This window comes from Sus scrofa, chromosome 18, assembly GCF_054392235.1.
Source record: "Sus scrofa isolate SSC_HxYL_T2T_F1_AM1 chromosome 18, Sscrofa_HxYL_maternal_Yorkshire_Landrace_v2.0, whole genome shotgun sequence".
In the NCBI taxonomy this organism is placed as follows: Eukaryota; Metazoa; Chordata; class Mammalia; order Artiodactyla; family Suidae; genus Sus; species Sus scrofa.
Genome location: NC_139400.1, coordinates 56,348,214 through 56,368,316, shown reverse-complemented (window position 1 = coordinate 56,368,316; position 20,103 = coordinate 56,348,214). Strand labels below are relative to the sequence as shown.

The 20,103-nt window shown below is 47.2% G+C and overlaps 1 protein-coding gene across 13 annotated transcripts in view; it reads right to left on the bottom strand.

Annotated features, from left to right (window-relative positions):
• OSBPL3 (oxysterol binding protein like 3) overlaps positions 1–20,103 on the bottom strand; it is a 193,708-nt gene that overhangs the window by 73,412 nt on the left and 100,193 nt on the right. For all 13 annotated transcript variants that reach the window (XR_014834144.1, XR_014834145.1, XM_085005698.1 and 10 more), the window contains 3 exons: positions 4,513–4,629; positions 4,302–4,355; positions 3,220–3,333 (listed from right to left, as the gene is read on the bottom strand). Coding sequence is in view for 11 of the 13 variants with exons in the window: in XM_085005698.1 (XP_084861824.1) it covers positions 3,220–3,333; positions 4,302–4,355; positions 4,513–4,629 (285 nt within the window). In the remaining 2 variants the exon portion in view is untranslated. The remainder of the gene's footprint in view (positions 1–3,219; positions 3,334–4,301; positions 4,356–4,512; positions 4,630–20,103) is intronic.

The window sequence follows — 20,103 nt, the reverse complement described above, 5'->3', positions numbered from 1 at the left end:
CGGCACAAATGAACCTTTCCACAGAAAAGAAACTCATGGACTTGGAGAACAAACTTGTAGATGCCAAGAGGGAGGGGGTGGAAGTGGGATGGACTGGGAGTTTGGGGTTAATAGATGCATTTATAACTATTGCATTTGGAGTGGATACGCAATGAGGTCCTGCTGTATAGCACAGGGAACTCTATCTAGTCACTTGTGATGGAACATGATGGAGGATAATGTGAGAAAAAAATGTATATATGTCTATGACTGGGTCACTTTACTGTACAGTAGAAACTGACAGAACACTGTAAACCAACTATAATAGAAAAAATAAAAATCATTAGAAAAAATAATAAAAAATATTTCAAATGTGCATAAAACTACTAAAAAGAATATAACAAGCACCTATACAGCATAGATATTTCTTTTTTTTTTTTTTTGTCTTTTGTTGTTGCTATTTCTTGGGCCGCTCCCGCGGCATATGGAGGTTCCCAGGCTAGGGGTCGAATCGGAGCTGTAGCCACCGGCCTACGCCAGAGCCACAGCAACACCCGATCCAAGCCGCATCTGCGACCTACACCACAGCTCACGGCAACGCCGGATCGTTAACCCACTGAGCAAGGGCAGGGACCGAACCCGCAACCTCATGGTTCCTAGTCGGATTCGTTAACCACTGCGCCACGACGGGAACTGCGCCAGATATTTCTTAATAGTCAATATTTCTGTGTGTGTATGATGGTGTATTCCTATTTTCAAAATGAAAGATGATAGGTAGTTATATGTATGAGAACAGACTCATGAAGTGGCAATTTAAAAGACCTCAAAAGGATGCATGGGAAGTTAACTCCTAAGAAGAAAAATCCAGGTCAATCCAGTTAAAATCTTTACTAATGCTGCTACTGAGAGCAAGGATGTGGAAATAAGCATCAGCAACATCCTTCATTCGGGAAGTGTTTGATTGGCGCTTATGTTTGCTGTGTTGATTATAAGTACATATAAGACTTCAGAGTTCCCTGGTGGGGCATCAGGTGAAGGATTCCACATTGTTACGGCAGCAGCTTGGGTCACTGCTGTGGCATGGGTTTGATCCCTGGCCTGGGAACTTCCATATGCTGCAGGCATGGCAAAAAAAAAGTTCATACAAGACTTAAAACCTTTCCAGGTGGTATAGGATGTGTCATTTACGGGTAGAAGCAATACAAACAGATTTGCATCTATTTGTCTCCCCTAAATTATGTTCTTTGAAAGTATTTTATTTCCCAGATGTTGCTAATAGGCACTTTACAGGACTCTCTATCATCCTTTGCACTGATCTACTCTCAGAGGCCACTGAAAGTTAGTGCTCAGGAGCTGCCATTGTGGCTCAGCGGGTTACAAACCCGACTAGTATCGTGAAGATGTGGGTTCTATCCCTGGCTTCAATCAGTGGGTTAAGGATCCGGCGTTGCAATGAGCTGTGGTGTAGGTTGCAGATGTGGCTCAGATCCCCAGTTGCTATGGCTATAGTGTAGGCCAGCAGCTGAAGCTCTGATTCAATCCCTAGGAACTTCCATATGCAGCAGGTGCAGCACTAAAACACACACACACAAAAAAAAAAAAAAAAAAACCCAAAAAACAACAACAAAAAAACAGTAATCAGAACATTCCCCTCGCTTCATTTTTAACTGGTTAAACAGGATTAGCAAACTCAACGAGCATCCATGAGGACGTGGGTTCAATCCCTGGCCTCACTCAGTGGGTTAAGGATCCGGCGTTGCCGTGAGCTGGGATGTAGACCTAGAGGTTTAGCTCTGATTGGACCATGAGCCTGGGAACCTCCATATGCCAAGGGTGTGGCCCTAAAAAGACAAATGAAAACAAAACAAAACCCAAAACAAATCAATTAACTACACCCACAGGCACAGGGGCTTAGGCTTGGGAAACAGTATGAATTTGACAGATCTGGGCAGTCCGGGGACCACACAGATGCGCTAATAAGCATGTATTTGTCCAAGTACCCCAGCCATGCTCTGGGAGGAGAGGCACACACTAAAACATGGCATTCACAACCTCAAACTTCTCTTTTCCCAACCCTCGGTCCCCAGATCCAATATTTCAAGTAAGTTGCCCAAGGAAGAAAAGACTCAACATTTTCTCAATTAATTTCTAACACTTGGGAACCACCTAATAATTATATATAATAATGAAACTTATTGAGCTTCCAAGTGGGTCAGGCATTATGCCAAGTCTCCTACGTGCAGCCCTACAGAATGAACCTGATCATTCCTCCTGCCAGGGTGGCAGAGAACACTGCCACTTTCCGAGATGAAGTAACGGGCCAAAGGCTAAAAGCTAGTAAGTAGCCAGGTCAAGATGTAAACCAGACATGGATCTCCAAAGCTCTTGCCTCATGCTTTTAACTCTCTATACCACCTTCAGGAGAAGTGGGCTGAAGACGGCAATTAAGCAGCTTTCAGAGATACTGTGCGAAGGCCCATCCTTTAGGGGAAAAGTTCTTGCAATTTGGTGGAGTATCAGAATTTTAATGGAATCCCTATAAAATGAGTTGAAGTTGTAAGACAAGCTTCACAGACTAAATGTCATATTGTATTTCAGGAAACATATTCTAACCTGCGATAGATGGTGCTTTGTGAAAGGTGGTGCTGCCTGGGGGCAGAGAGGTTCTGTATTGGAGACATGAAGATTTTTGCTGTTGTTACCCATGTCATCGTCACGGGGCGGGGGGGATTTACAGGGTGAGGGAAAGGATGCCAACCTTTCAGCAGTGTGAGAGACAGTCCTACACAGTGAAGAACTGACCCACCCAAGTGTCCGTAGCATCCTTAATAGCATTTTCATACTGAAAATCTTCTACACATTGGCTGGATGTTTGGAAATTCAAAAGGCACAACTGGAGTTCCCGCTGGGTGGAACAAACAGTGGAAACAAACCTGACTATGATGCGTGAGGATGTGGGTTCGATCCCTGGCCTTGCTCAGTGGGTTAAGAATCCAGTGTTACCGTGAGCTGCAGTGTAGGTCACAGACGTGTGGCTCAAATCTGGCGTTGCTGTGGCTGTAGTGTGGGCCAGCAGCTGCAGCTCTGATTCGACTCCTAGCCCGGAAACCTCCACATGCTATGCTAAAAAGCAAAAGAAACAAACAAAAGAGCAAAAATCAAAAGGCACGGAGCAATGGTACTCTAACGGCCAATCCCTCGGCGACAGACAGGGGAACAGCCCCTGCGCCGCAGTCTCACCTTCAGATGGTAAATGTGCTCCTCGGTGTCCAGATCTATGCACTTTGACGACTTCTTCACAGACATCACCGAGAGCCCCACATCAATGCAGCCGTGCAGCTTCTCTCGCTCTATCTGCAGAGGCACCGAGGGGGCCGCTTGGGAACCACAGAGTTAAAACCCCTAGAAACGTCCTGGACCCGCCTTCCCTCCCTCCCCCCTGCCCTGCCACATCCACCAGTAGTGACCACCGTCCCTGGCCTCTCAAGCAGTTGGTGTGAAGGGCACCGAGCTGCACAGGCGTCACTGTATTTAATCTGTGCAGGGGAAGCATCTCTTCCTTTGGCAGATGAGGTGACAGAGGGACAGGGCACCAGCGGTCTACACGTCGCTAAGGGAGGAAGCTAGAGGGTGAGGGAACTAGGAAGTTGGCCCCGTGGACGGACTCCCAGAGCAGTGACGTCACCTGTTCATTGCACCGTGTCCTGCAGGTTTAGTTCCGGGTGTCTAAACTCATTTGGAAGTGATTTTAAAAGAGGAGGAGGAAGCGCCGCCAGGCGGCCGAGGGTCAGGCACGGAGGCAAGCGGGCACCCGGAGAGAGGCACACAGTGAGGCCGGAGGAGGGGGTGCTGGGCCAGCGAGGGTCCCTGCGAGGGCAGGAAAACAGCCATGCCCAGCCCGCGTGGGCCACCTGCCTGGGGTCAACACACAGGGGAACCTCCTGTCACCTTCACCGAGGGTCTTCCCCACCAGGCCCCTCAGTCCCTTGGCGGTGGGAGGGACGTGCCCTGTCTTTTGTTCCTGTCACCTCACTGAGAAGAGGTCCTCCCCCACAGCAAAACCCTAAGACCAGGGCACCTGCCTGGATACCCAGGAGGGTGTTCACCTACTTGGCAGGTGAACTGAGCCCACCTAGACCCCAGGGCGGTAGGGACACGGAGGAGCAGGCAGCTCTGTCCCCCGTGAGGGACCTATCACCCCTCTGTGGTTTCTGGCAGAGAAATGCATCCCAAGTGTGCCCGGGCTCACCCAAGAGTTGGCAACCCCTAGCCCTTTCCCTTTAGAACTGCCAACAGCACACTGGACTAAGAAGGCGACTCACGTCGGTGTGGCTCTTGGCATATTTCAAGATTCCTTTGTCCAGATAGAAGAATCTCTGTGGGGAAGAAAGCAGGATTCATTAAGACATCCCATTTCAACATCCTTTGCTTGGTCTCGGTGCTCGACTTGGAATTAAACACAAGGGACTGGGAACTGGGACCTGAGTGGGCAGCTCCAGCACAAGAGAAGGTGAGATCCAGGCCAGTTCTTACCTTGTGCCAGCCTTTCAAGGGCCATTTCCGCTTTTTCAGCAAAAATCCTTTCTGAACTGGTGGCTCCTGGGTGAAGGTCATTTCTCCCCTCAATCCTTCCACCACTTCCCAGCTGTCCTGTTCCAACAAAAGGGTTTAGGCTCAATGACTATCTTTAAAAAAAATTAGCAACATTAAGAAGCACTGGATCCCATAGGTAAATCCATCCAAGATGGCGAGACTGGCTGGGTTGGCTGGGGAGAAGAAATTCAAATTTAATTTATGTACATGCTCAGCCTTTATAGATTTAACGCTATAATTTAGTGGCATCGCATATGCTGTTGTTTTTCAGAAGCTCTCTCTCTGAAGGGGAGGTTTTCCTCTTGGTATTTGAACCTTGACAACCCCAGTGAAAGGTGAAGATTTTCCTCTAAGTCCTATTTTTGTTCCCTTTGACATCGTCAGTTATTTGCATTCCCTGCTAGACTTCAGTCTGAATTTTAACCCAAAGCTACAGACATCAGGATGGAAGTTGGGCAGCAGGGGTGGGGTGGGGTGGGGTGGCTCAGAAAATTGGCTAAAAAGTGTAAGACAGCACCAAAGTTGGTAAGCCTGACACGTTTTGGTTGAAATAATGATTTAGTCACAATATTTCCAAATTCTAGGTTGTTAAATGTTGGAAATCTTGAGGCATCAAAAATGTCTTTCTGAACAATCCTAAGGTCTCCAAAAGGGAAGGAAGGGGTAATAAATTAGGAGGTTGGGACTAACATATACAAACTACTATATATAAAATAAGTGTAACAAGGACCCACCATATAACACAGGGATCTCTAGTCAATATTCTGCAATAACCTATATGGGAAAAGAATCTGAAAGAGAACAGCTCTGTGTGTGTGTGTGTGTGTGTGTGTGTGTGTGTGTAACTGAATCATTTGCTGTACACCTGAAACACAACATTGTAAATCAACTATACCTCAATTTTTAAAATTAATTTTAAAAAATGGGACCTTCAGAGGTCATGAATCCTAAAAACTGAAATAATGCTTCTATAGAATTGTAACAGTAATAACACGTCAGTTGAAGTAATGCCTTTTTTCTTATTAGACTCCCCACTTGAATTTTCCTTTTAAAATAAATAAGAGGAGTTCCCGTCGTGGCGCAGTGGTTAACGAATCCGTCTAGGAACCATGAGGTTGCGGGTTCGGTCCCTGCCCTTGCTCAGTGGGTTAACGATCCGGCGTTGCCGTGAGCTGTGGTGTAGGTTGCAGATTTGGCTCAGATCCCACGTTGCTGTGGCTCTGGCGTAGGCCAGTGGCTACAGCTCCGATTCGACCTCCATATGCCATGGGAGCGGCCCAAAGAAATGACAAAAAGACCAAAAAAAATAAAATAATAAAAAATAAAATAAATAAGAGGGTAGATAGGATTATTCCCATTGAACACCTATTAAAATTTAGGTTGACCTCCCCCCACCAAAAAAAAAAAAAAAAGATTCTGCAGTAAGTATTTCCATCCTCTTTCCCCAGAAATGTTGTTTTCTCCTCCTTTCGTTTTGGGGGGGGTGCACTTTTTTCTCTACTAAACTACAACCTACACTACAGCTCACAGCAACACCGAATCCTCAACCCACTGATAGAGGCCAGGGATCAAACTCGCGTCCTCGTGGATCCTAATCGGGTTTGTTAATCGCTGGGCCACAAAGGGAACTCATAGTTCACTTCTGATGTCCTCACGTGCCTAACCTGCTGTCCTGTGAAGAGTATGCATGTGACTGACAAAAAGGCAAACATGGTCCTGGATTAAGGTTGCAAACAGCTTTATGTCCTTGGAATGTTTTCACTGGCTTGCCCTTTGAAGCATGTCCAATACCTTTGGGCCAAATGAGTACTGACACACCAAATACAGCCCATTCACATTTGTGAAAGAGGGTGTCTGTGCGTTATATCGTTGTTAAATGAAAATCTAAGGCTCAAGATCTTCTGAAAAGGACCCAAGGAAATCAAACCTTTTAGTTTTATTTGATTTAAGCCTCCCAAGCAGAAGGCAATAGGCAGAGTGCTGATGCTAGACCAGCAAGCACATCTGCTCAAGACATTCAACTGTGCAAACTGCAAATGCCAAGAGGGATTAGACGTTATTGCATGCTTTACAAAACTGAAAAAAAAAAAAAAAAGCGGTGGGGAATAAGATCATACCTGTAGTTGAAAGGATAACAAAGATTAAATTTCAAAAATGTTTCAAGAATTCATGTTAGAACCAGCTTTCTCTCGAATTCTTGAGACACAGTGTATGCCTATTGATGAGCCCATGGGGAGGGCAGGGGACTAGACTGGGTTTGCTGGCTCTTAAGGGGAGTAAGCCTATCATGGTTTGCATTCATTCCTACAAAATAACTGCCCCCCACCCCCATTTTATCGCCTCTCTAGTCTCAGACCTTGAAACTCTAACCAGGTTGGAAGAGCCAGATCTGAAGAATTTATGAAAGTGACCTGACTTTATTCCTTTTTTTTTTTATTATTTATTTATTTATTTTTGTCTTTTTGCTATTTCTTGGGCTGCTCCCGCGGCATATGGAGGTTCCCAGGCTAGGGGTCGAATCGGAGCTGTAGCCACCGGCCTACACCAGAGCCACAGCAACGCGGGATCCGAGCCGCGTCTGCAACCTACACCACAGCTCACGGCAACGCCGGATCCTTAACCCACTGAGCAAGGGCAGGGACCAAACCCGCAACCTCATGGTTTCTAGTCGGATTCGTTAACCACTGCGCCACGACGGGAACTCCTGACTTTATTCCTTGACTGAGGACTAAAGCACTGCAGCCAGGTGCTTTTCTGGCTCAACATCCAAATTTTCCCCCTCCCAGCTTCCTTATCTGTCACTGTCCTTGAGTCATGCGGTGGAAACCTGAGAACCAGCATGCAGCCAGTGGTTCTCGGTGAGGGCAGTACTGTTCCCTGGGGTTGTGAAATCTTGCGGGCACTGCTGGTTGATGGGGGTAGGTGAGCGCTCTCTGGCATCTAATGGCTGGGGACCAAAAAACGTGAGATGTTGCAAAATGCCTTAGTCTTGCACAATGCAAAAGTTGTCCCACATCTGCAAGATTTTTCAAAGCACCTTCTGTAGGTAAAACCTGCTTTTTTTGTTTTTCTTCTTTTTTTTTTTTTTTGGTGGCCCCGTGGCATATGGGGTTCCTGGGCCAGGGATCAGACCGGAGCAGCAGTTGCAACCTATGCAGCACCTGGCAATGCCGGATCCTTTAACCCACCACACCGGGCTGGGATTGAACCTGCGTCCCATTGCACCACAGCAGGAACTCCAGCAAACTTTTTCTGTGAAGGACACTGCTGATCCTGTTGCACCACAGCCGGAACACTAGTAAAAACTGTTTATACTTATTTCAGCATAGAACTTAACTCTGTTTCACATACTTATCGAAGTATTTTTGCATGGTTTCTATAGCTAAATTCTTGGGACTGCAACAACTGCTGAATTACTAAGGGAAGACTGTACCTCTTCCTGTTGGGACTTTACCAAGTCACTCACCATTTTGAAGAATAGTGTCACTGAAGGTCATGCCGCCTGTGGCATGTGAGTTACTAATACATCTCTATGGGTCTATATTAGTAGCTGTCACCCTGTCTATAGGGGTATCTGACCACCTCCTCATGTCTTGCGGTGTAGTCATGTCTGGGCTTTTATATATTGTAATGCACACTTTTAACTACTCTCTTCGAATTTTCCTTTATTTACAGTAAAGCATTATGTTGCTATTTTCAAGATTACATGTGTCAATATATTAGTAATGATTTGAGGAGACTAAAGGGCTCATTAAAATATTGGTAACTGGAGTTCCCATCATGGCACAGTGGAAATGAATCCGACTAGCATCCATGAGGTTGCAGGTTTGATCCCTGGCCTCGCTCAGTGGGTTAGGGATCCGGCGTTGCCATGAGCTATGGTGTAGGTCGAAGACGTGGCTCAGATGTGGCATTGCTGTGGTGCAGGCCAGCGGCTACAGCTCTAATTGGACTCCTAGCCTGAGAACCTCCATATGCCACAGGTGTCCTAAAAAGCAAAAAAAAAAAAGTATGTGTGTGTGTGTGTGTGTGTGTGTAACAAAAAGGGGACATTGGTATGATGTAGTTAAGAACCCCTGCTGATCTCGACACCAATTCTGTGAGCGGGAATGCCAGACCAAGCCACATTGTGGTGAACTCACTTTGAAACTGTAAAGGCTTTATTATTTTTTATAAGTAGGTTCTGTTGGTTTCATCTTTAAAATGCGTATCTTCTACGTCCTTTCCTCTCTGTTTCCCCATCACCCCCCACTGCTCTCATCAACTCTGATTCCCAAGACTCCTCCCCTTCTACAATCACTTTCAGGATCCCATGAGGTCCTACCCTCCATGCAACGTAAAAATGAACACAACGCAATGTCTGTCTTCATTTCCAGCCTCCCAGAATCTTCTCTTGATCTTCCCACCCATACCAACACGTCAAGATGTTAGTCTAGTTTCTCCCTCCTTCCATGAAATTCCTAAGTTATCCCAACTACATCAATCGTTCTTGTAAATGACTCTCCCTTGCCAGGTAATTTAGTGTTTGGATAACTCTTTTTTTTCCCCCATTTTATCCCCAGTGCTTTGGTCTTTTATCCCCAAGCAGGTGTAGGGACCATTGTTTTAATTCACCTAGAACCCCAGAAAGGAACTAAGTACATATGGTTTGAAACAAAAGAATTCTCTTGAGTTTATTCATTGCTGGGGGTCTCAAACCAAAAAGATAAAGTTCTCAATCCAAGTAAATGACACCAGATCGCTGGTTAACAAGGAGGTATGAACCTGCATCCACACTTCTAGACAGCCTGCCATTCAAAACACAAAAGAATATCACCTCAGGGAGTTCCCGTCGTGGCGAAGTGGTTAACGAATCCGACTAGGAACCATGAGGTTGCGGGTTCGGTCCCTGCCCTTGCTCAGTGGGTTAACGATCCAGCGTTGCCGTGAGCTGTGGTGTAGGTTGCAGACGTGGCTCGGATCCCGCGTTGCTGTGGCTCTGGCATAGGCTGGTGGCTACAGCTCCAATTCAACCCCTAGCCTGGGAACCTCCATATGCCACGGGAGCGGCCCAAGAAATAGCAACAACAACAACAATAACAACAACAACAAAAGACAAAAAAAAAAAAAAAAAAGAATATCACCTCAGGAAACACTATGTAGTGGGGTGGATCGAAACAATACAGAAATACAATAATATAAACAACGATAAGATAAAATGATGGAATGTCTTCCAGCCCCATTAAGCAGGAATCTTTTCTGTCTTGTTCGTTACCTAATAGTGCATAATATATGAAAGCAGCTGACAGCAAGTCCTGAGAGTTCTCATCACAAGGGGAAAAAAACTGTTTTTCTATTTCTTTAATTTTGTATCTATATAAGATGATGTGTGTTTACTAAACTTATTTTAATGATCATTTCCCAGTGTAAGTCAAATCGGTGTGCTGTACACCTTCAACTCACACAGTGGCTGTATGTCAGTTACATGTCAATAAAACTGGAGGGAAAAATGGTGCGTGGTAGGCAGGAATAAAATATGTTAGGGCGTTCCCATCATGGGGCAGTGGTTATCGGATCTGATTAGGAACCATGAGGTTGCGGGTTTCCACCCCCGGCCTCGCTCAGTGGGTTAAGGATCTAGCGTTGCTGTGAGCTGTGGTGTAGGTCGCAGATGTGGCTCAGATCCCTCGTTGCTGTGGCTCTGGCGTAGGCCTGTGGCTGTAGCTCCGATTAGACCCCTAGCCTGGGAACCTCCATATGCCTTGAGTGCGGCCCTAGAAAAGATGAAAAGATAAAAAAAAAAAGAAAGTTAAATAAAACAGTTACAATAGCTAACATTAATAACAACGTTATTATTATCTGTCAGGTAGTGTGCTAAGCACCATACTTATATTGTTGCACTTACTCTTTGCACAATCTTGTGAGGTTAGATTTACTAGTATCTTTTTTTGGAAATGTCTTTATTGCACCTTCGTTTTTTTTACATTTTTAAAATTAATAGACTTTTTCCAGCAATTTTAGGTTTACAGAAAAGTTGAAATTATAAGAAGTTCCATATACTTCCTCTCTTTCCAGTTTTCTGTTATTAATATCCTGCATTGGTGTGGGACAATTCGTTCAAATTAATGAACCAGTATTGATCGATGATTATTAAGCGAAGTCCACAGTTTACACTAGAGGTCACTCTTGGGTACACTGTTCTCTAAGTCTCACCAAATGCATAGAGTCCTAAATACACCATTACACTAACACAAAATAGTTTCACTTCCCTCAAAATGCTTCTCCTTGACCTTGGTCCTCTCTCTCTTAACCTTCCTTGGAAACCAGTATCTTTACTTCTTCAATGTGGAAACCGAGGAAGAGAGAATTAGGTACCTTCCTAAAGCTAGAAAGTCACCTGACTGTGAAATCCTTTTTTTTTCCTTTGTGGTCATTTTTGGCTGTCCCTCGGCACATGGAGCTCCTCGACCAGGGATCAGATCGGAGCCACCGTCTCGACCGAAGCCGCAGGTGCGGCAACTCCAGATCCCTAACCCACTGTGCCCCGCGGGGAATCAAACCTGTATCCCAGCAGCTGTGCCACAGTGGGAGCTCCTGAAATCTGTCTTTTCAATTATCCTGCTACACATCACAGGACACTGTATACCCTACTGTAACTACAATATGCACATTCTGATGATGAACAAGGAGTAAAAGCCACCGGGCAGGGGGACAGGGGTGGCTAAATCCAAGATCTGAGGCGACCTGGAGGAGTTAAGAAGCCCTGCGCTATGGATAGACACGCAAGGCCGGGATCCTGAGCAGACCTCCTGTCCTGCCTCCATAGTCTCAGCTCCTGAGAAGTTCTCACTCAGCCCCACACCTCCTCCTGGGGCAGAACCTCTGTCCCTCCTCAGCACGCACACAGACCTCAGTGGCATGGTCTGTGTCCCCAGCTTGAATGCGGGTACCCTGAGGACAGGAGCCGGGTCTTCTTTCTTCTCATCTCACCACCTGTGACACAGGGATCCATATTTGCTGAACAAAGGAGTCTGTGGAGCAAGGGGGTATAAAAAGGGCCCCACAGAACCCTGGGGGTCAGGGACTTTATTACTTTTTAGGGCATATGTGCGGAATATGGAAGGTTCCAGGCTAGGGATCGAATCCGAGCTACAGCTGCCGGTCTACGCCACAGCCACAGCAACGTGGGATCCGAGCTGTATCTGCAAACTACACCACAGCTCACGGCCACACCAGATCCTTAACCCACTGAGCGAGGCCAGGGATCCAACCCACATCCTCATAGATCCTAGCCGGGTTCATTACCGCCGGGCCATGCCGGGAACTCCAGGGACTTTAATACCCTGTGCCGGATTGGAGTGAACTGGTACTCGGGTTACTCTTGGCAAAAGGCACCAGGTGTCAGGGAGTGGCTTCTGCTGGGTCTCACACACCCTGTGACCCAGGAGGAGCACGTGCACCTTGAGCTGCGAGCCCTGAAATACACAGGACAGGGAGGACTTGGGCCCCAGGGGAGATCAGGGCCCTGCTGACTTAGCCCAGCATAGCTGGGCTGATGTCCTGCCCTGGGGGTGTCGGGCTTAAGGCTCCCCGTGAATATCAGATGGAAAGAGAAACATGACAGGGTCTGGGGGAAACAGCTTCTTAAGGTCTTTTGGGTGTAACTGAAGATAGACTGGTCCTGTCATCTGGCATTAAATTCAGTCTGTTTTACTGAACGTCTAAAAGGGCTAAATATAGAAAGCTGCTTTGTGGTCGGAGAGGCAGCTAAGCATTTATTCATGCTCATGAGCTGGCCAAGTTCATTTCCATACTGCTGAGTGCACGAATTGAAAGCATCTCTCCCTCCAGCACAGCTGTTTGCACAGCGTCCATCTCTTCTGCACCTTTCAAAGGCTGGATTCTCAGTCGCAGCCCTTGCAGAGATGTCAGAAATAGAAAGCGCTTGAAACCTTCATTCCTCCTGCAGCGGAAGAGGGTTGTGGGAGGAAGTTCTGTGGTCGCCTCTATCTGGCGTGACCGGAGAGTTGGTGGTATTGATTATTTATTTAGTCTGTTTACCAGGTTTTTAAAAATCACCAGGCAATACCCAGCATTAAATCATGTGGAACATAATTTGTCTTTAATGATTTTAAAGGCATCTGTAACCTTCTAAAGCCCCAGGATCATCAATATTACCTTTTTGGGGGGGGGTCATTTTTGGCTGCCCCTCAGCATAGGGAGCTCAGGGGCCAAGGATCAGATCGGAGCCACAGCTGCAACACAGGGTCCCTAACCCACTGCGCTGGGCGGGGCGGGGATGGAACCTGCACCCCAGAGGCTCCCAAGAGGCCACCGATCCTGCTGCACAGCAGGAGCTCCAATGGTATCTTTTATGACCCTTCTATGAACACATGGAAATACTTGTGACTAGGTCTCCAGTTAACATGATGACAGCTTTGCCTGGTGTCAGACCAATTTGGGACTTAGCCCCCCAGGTCTTATCCTGACACTTGGGGAGTTGCTGCTTCTTGTCAATTGTCTCTTCCTCACCTAAGGTTTTTTGGAAACCAACAGGCCTGACGGCAAGAGAAATCAAAAGAACAAGGTGGAGGGGCATGTGATCTAACGCACTGCTTCTCGCTTGTAACGTGTGCACCAACCACTGAAGATCACATCAAAACGCGGAGGTCAGGTTCGTAGGTTTGGGGTGAGACCTGAGCTTCTGCACCTGCACAGGGGAAGCCACTTCTGCTGCGGGACCACGAGCCCACTCCGTGGACACCCTCTGGGAGACCAGGCTGGCTTAAAGAACTGGGGTTTCATTCGACAGATTCGGAGGGTAAAACTGGGACCAATGGGTGAGGTGAGAACTATAAGGCCCTGGATTCCAGCTTGGCATAAAGAGGGATTATATGATGACCTAGTGATTAGTGCTATGAACATACAGGAACGAGAGGGGTGATCAATGAAAAATCAAGCTCCCCAGTCACTGGAGAGCTCCGTCAGAGGCTGGCAGAGGCACTGCAGAGGGCCTCCTGGACTAGGAAGGAGGTCAAAATAAATGAGCTGTGAGATCCCTCCCAAATCTTCTACCATAACCTCCCGAAACATTAAACAGGTGTAAAGTCTCAGTTATGCAAGATGAATAAATTCTAGAGATTTGCTGTACAATTATAGTACTGCTAGTTAACCAGACTATTGCATTGTACTCAAAAATTTGTTTAGACCTCATGTGTTCTTACCATAATGAACATAAAATAAAATGAAATATTGTCAGATAAAGTCTCCTAAAAAAAAAAAAAAAGACAGACAAAAAAGCAATAACATTAGCTTCAGTCTAGTAACCTCAGGTACAATCCTTGACCTTGGCCTCTAAGTAGGAAGGTCAAAGAAAAAAAGGAAGACTGCGCTGTGAAGACGTCCACCAGATTCTGAAGGCTCCGTGGGGAGCAGCACATGACCTGCCATTGGTCCCTGTCCTTCCCCTCCGTTGACAGAGCTGCAGCTCAGTGACCCCTGCCAGCGGGGGGAAGGTGACTTTACAGATGACTGAGGCCCCCAAATATTCTCAGTCATGCGTAGTCACAGACTCAAAACACTGGTGTCTTAATGACTCAGATAACTGAACATGCACTTGGTGTCTGGGGAGACCCCTTGAGAAAGCACCAGAGGGAAAGGAGAGACACGGCAGCAGTGGATCCTGGCAGAGGGGAGAGAGAATTTGTGCTGTCAGCTCTGTCTGTGACTCCGCCTGAGGCCATTCCTACCTTGGGTACCAAAGAAGAGAAAAACGCTTTCCAATTGTGTTCACCACAGAGGGATGTATAAGGAAAGGAGTATTAACAAAAAAACTTTACTGCACAAATAATGATGATTTCTACCCTGTTTTTCAGCCACTTGGCATTTATGGGTGTAATGACAGTGCTACTTTTTATTTTTATTTATTTGTCTTTTTGTCTTTTTAGGGCTGCACCCACAGCATATGGAGGTTCCCAGGCTAGGGGTCAGATCTGAGCTACAGCTGTCAGCCTACGCCACAGCCACAGCAACGCCAGATCTGAGCTGCATCTGCGACCTACACCACAGCTCATGGCAACACCGGATCCTTAACCCACTGAGCGAGAGCAGGGATCGAACCCACAACCTCATGGTTCCTAGTCGGATTCATTTCCGCTGCACCACGACAGGAACTCTTTTTTTTTTTTTTTTTTTTTTTTTTTGTCTACAGTGATACTTTTTAGAATCCTCAAATAGATTTGTGAATCATGAATATTTGTTAAATGTCATGTGCCCCCCCCCATTGTATACAAGCCCCTCAAGACTATGGATGGCAGCGTTTATGCTCTTTCCTGCCTGTAATGCTCTGCTCTGTACACAAGGGCCTCTTAAGAGCTGTAGCTGCTGTTAAGGTGGAGATAACCCAACCCTGCAGCAGTCATCCAGCCCTGGCCACACAGCCCGCCAGGTGGTGCAGGGTTTTTATCGTTGCTATTGTGACAGGGAGTCTAGTGATACAAGTAGCAACTACTATTTACTGAATGACTTTTATGTGCCTCCTCTCGTGTGGGTCTCATGCCTTACGTTGTACAGATGAGGAAAATGAATCTCCAAAGGAGTTGCCCAGGATCACAACCTCGTGCACAGTGGACCCCATCTGCGGACCGGAGAACCTCCCTGCTCCACATCGACTCTGTAAGTATATTAGAGTCCACCCAGGGTCTGCTGGCCCCAGAAATCCAGCCCCCCACCCCGACCCCCATGCTACTTTCTCCCCATGCGGAGTCTGTCTCTGCCAGCCTGTTCCTGCACTTCGCATGCATGTGTGTTGGCCAATGGACCCAAGGGACCCCAGAGTCTCTTCTGGGTTGTTTTTTTTTTTTCAGGGGGTGCTGTCATGATTTTTCTTTCCCTACAGACTCGTGAAGTGTTTCTTCTAAGCTTCAGAGTTTGAAAGAGAGTGGAAATTATCTACCTGGCTCTTTCATTGTAGAGACGAGGAATCAAAGATACGTGGCCTGTGGAGGGCCACAAAAATGACTTCTGAGGACCGGAACCCAGTCTTCTGACTCCAACTCAGTGCCCTTTCCACGCCTGGTTTCCACGAGAACAGATGGCTCTATGTAGGAGACAGAGGCCAACCCCCCACACACGGGACACACCAGGTACCAACAGGGAAAATCTAAAACATGGCCTCTTAGCTCATGGGATTGGGCCAGAGGAGCGAAGGTGGGGAGACTTCTGCTTCGTTTTCTACCTTCTAGCCCTGGTTAATGTTTTATTACTTTTAAATTTTTAAAAACCATACTTTCAGGAGTTCCCGTCATGGCTCAGTGGTTCATGAACCCAACTAGTATCCATGAGGATGTGGGTTCAATCCCTGACCTCACTCAGTGGGTTAAGGATCCTGCATTGCTGTGAGCTATGGTGTGGGTGGACACGGCTCGGATCCCATGTTGCTGCGGCTGTGGGGTAGGCCGGCAGCTGTAGCTCTGATTCGACCCCTAGCCTGAGAACTTCCATATGCCGCGGGTGCGGCCCTGAAAAGCAAATGAATGAATGAATGAATGGATAACAGGGGAAGGTGGCAGAAGTTTAGCACGATAAACTTCCTTATCCTGAGCCAAAGCATCAGTGGCTTTTCTTTCCCAGCCCTGTGTAAGAATAACTGGTTCTCATAATGAGAACCAAGCAACAGGTCAAGATCCCGGCGAATCTTTTTGCATCGAAGGTGGTTTGGCCTTAGGGGTAAGTTGGTCATGGTCTAGTTATAACTGAGCTTCTGTTATGAGCCCAAAGGTCTAAGGCTTCGCACCAAGGAGTAGAGATGGGAAGATGTGAAACTGAGGGATGGCCTTCAAAGAGTTAACCTACATCAAAAACAGCGGCCCCGCAAGGTTGGCAAGTTGTAAATGCCGAATGGGAGATGCACACAAACCTGTGACAGCCTCCTGTCCCCAGGTGGGCACAGCCTCCCGTCCCGTCCCGTCATTTCCACCTTAGGGAAATGACGTGAGCTGGGACCTGAAGAACAACAGACATAGAGTGAGAAGCAGGGTTTCTGAGGCTACCCCGACAACTCACCCCACACATGGTGTCTTATTAAAGCAACAGGCATTTGTCCTCTGCTGCTCTGGAGGCTGCGAGTCCAAAAGCAAGGCGTTAGGTTAGCAGGCCTATGCTCCCTGCAGAGGCTCCAGGGGAGAATGCGTTTGTCTTACCTTGGGCTGCTGTCCTGAAAAACCACACACGGGGTTGGAGAGGCCAAGATCAAGGTGCTGGGCGATTTGGTTCCTGGTACAAACCCACCCCCAGGCCTGTAGACAGGGGTCTTCTCTCTGTCTGCTCACAGGCTTGAGACCAGGTTCTGGTGTCTCTGCTCATCGTGAAGACACCACCCTCAAGACCCCATCGAAACCTAATTACCCCCAAAGGCCCTGCCTCTCAATGCCAGCACGTGCAGGGTTGGAGCTTCCACATGTGAGTGGGAGGGGCGGTCGGGGGCGGTGGTGGGGAGGAGACACGCAGACACTAACGTTCAGTCTGTAACAGCATCCCTGGCCTCTTCCAGTTTCTGGCGGCACTCCCAGTCCTTGGCTTGTAGCCCCTTCACTCTAACCTCTGTCTGCATCGTCACGTCACCTTCTTCCCTCTTCTGTCTTCTGTGTGTTTCTTCTTCTTTTTTTTTTTTTTTTTTTTTTTTTTTTGCTGCACCAGCAGCATGTGGAAGTTCCTGGGCCAGGGATCACAGCAGCAAACCAGCACCATAGCATCGACCAGAGCCGATGCAGTGACAACTCAGCATCCTTAACCTGCTACGCCACAAAGGAACTCCTCCTGTGTGTTTCTCATGAGGACCCTGGTCACTGAGTTTGGGGCTGATCTGGATAATCCAGGATGCTCTCCTCACCTGAAGAGTCTTAAATTAATTCCATCTTTTACCAAATAAGGTAACATTCACAGGCTCCAAGGCCTAGGAGGTGAATATAACTTGGGGTGGGGGAGGGTCCCATTCAGCCAGTTACTACATGGGGCAAGAGGGACCACCACTAGGGCACGGAGTGCCAAGAAAGTGACTCATCTGGGGTGAGAATAGAGAGGTGGCGAGGGCTTGGGTAGAGGAGCAGAGGGAGACACAGCTGGACTCCAAGGTAGGGCCAGGGTGGAGAGGACCTTAGAGAGATACCAGATTACTCTAGGGAAGTCTGCTGTTTTGCCTCTGTTTTACTTACAGGGTCATTTCTGGGCCTTTATTATTTTAATAGCATCTTATCACTGAAGTAGCCTCAGACTTTCCCCTCCCTGGGGAAAACAAAACTGTTGAGTCAGTTCAGTTCACAACTGCATCAACAGCACCTACAGAAAATTCCAGTCACTGCACAGCTCATGAGCTGTGCTTTCAACAAAAGCATCTGAGACAGAGTCCCACCTTCCTGGATTCTGCACTGGGGTCAAAGCCAACCGTGAATAAATGCACTGATTCTCTTAAGGCACCTCGTGTAGTTTCTATCAAAGCAGTGTCTCTACAGCCCACTAAAATGTATTTGCTGTACCTGCCATTCTGGAATTTCAGAACAGTTTGGACAGTTCAGTAATTTCTAGAAGTGTTTGAAGAGTTTGGTGTTCTCCAGACTGTGGAAGGCAGCGGACTGTCTGTCATTTGTGGACACGTAAAGTGACAAAGAAACTCTGACAAATATACATAACATTTTCGCTGGTCTAAATGTCTTCCCATATCAAACATTGATTTGTTTTTCCTTTACAAGATTTACTCAGTGTAGCTGTATATTGAGAATTGAGTCTTTTATCTTTGCCCTTCCTCCTTTCAGGGAATAATGTCACAAGCATACGTATGACCCAAAAATAGGCAGCAAGAAGAAGTAAAGGCTCAGAAAGGGGACATCTGAAAAACTACGACAGAATATATAGTTAATTATTTTTCTCTGTTGGGCCCAGAGAACCAGAAAAAAACAGGTCCAGGAGTTCCCGTCGTGGCGCAGTGGTTAACGAATCCAACTAGGAACCATGAGGTTGCGGGTTCGGTCCCTGCCCTTGCTCAGTGGGTTAACGATCCAGCGTTGCCGTGAGCTGTGGTGTAGGTGGCAGACGCGGCTCGGATCCCGCGTTGCTGTGGCTCTGGTGTAGGCCGGTGGCTACAGCTCCGATTCAACCCCTAGCCTGGGAACCTCCATATGCCGCGGGAGCGGCCCAAGAAATAGCAACAACAACAACAACAACAAAAAAGACAAAAGACAAAAAAAAAAAAAAAAAAAACAGGTCCAGACAGTCAGACCTGAGGGCTCCTTACAGCTGTTTCCCTCATCTGTGTTACTCTTAGCCCTGCATTCATGGAGGTGCTGGCTTCTGGAGGCTTGTTTAAACAATCATCATTTGGAGTTCCCGCTGTGGAGCAGTGGGGAAAGGATCTGGCAGTGTCTCTGCAGCGGCTAGGATTCAATCCCGGCCACGGGTGTGGCGAAGAAAGAAAACAGTGACACAACATCAGCCACAAAACCCCGGTCATCTGTACACAGGGCACAGGGAACTCGAATTAACTTCTAAAGAAGCTTTCTAGCATCTAAAGAAACTTGCTGTCCTTCAAAAAGAAGGATGCCTGATCCTCTACCATTTAGACACGGAACCAGCAGTTAATTGGAGCCATATTTTCTTTCTACAGGGTAGGAAAAACACAGACCTACTGGATTGTTTTGAGACTCCAGGGAAGAATAGGAAAGGATATTATGAGCTGTAAAGATGCTATCAGACGCTTGTTAACTCCTAGAGCCCTCTGCTGCCTCTTCCTCTCAGAGCAGCCTTGGCGGATGCCAGGCCGTCTGGCTCTGCCTTGTGCCAGCAGCCCTGGAGCTGAAGGGATGAAGGAGAGGAGCTGCCACCGCATGGTACTGCTTGAGGGCTCCTGGGACTCTTCCTTCTAGAAGGTGAGGGGTTTATGTGTCAAACACTTGCGCACAGCACTTACTACAGGCAGGTTCTCTCTCTCTCTCTTTTAATGTTTTTTCTTTCTCAGCTCTCTTCTAAGCAACTGGTACAAGCTTATAAGAAACCAAGGCACAGAAGGGTTAAGGACCTTGCCCAAGGTCAAACAGCTTATTAACAGCTCAAGATTTAAACTCAGGGGTCTGGCTCTCAAGCAACTTCATGCTCACTGCCTTTTCTTTCTTGTGACTGTCATAGAACAATGCAACAATCATGCCAAGCCACACCTCCTGGATGGGCCTTTCTTGCGATGTTGATTCAGCCCCTACTTACAAAAGGCAGCTGGCAAACTTCAGCATCTAAGGACAGGATGAATTAAAAGAAGTTAAGTGGAACTAGGCATTCTCAATACCCAGAGAGCTGAAATTATAAACACCTGAACATTATAGCTTTCACTCACTCTGCTTGGCAAACTCTCTCCCACTTAACTTGTGTGTCTCACGGGTTCTGGCACCAAGCCCAGCCAGCCTGGCCGCCCTAGAGAACAGCATAATCTAAGAGTCTGCATAAATAAAGTCTCATCAGGTGACCCTGGGAGAGCTCAAAGGCCACCTCAGATTATCCCAGGGACAAGGG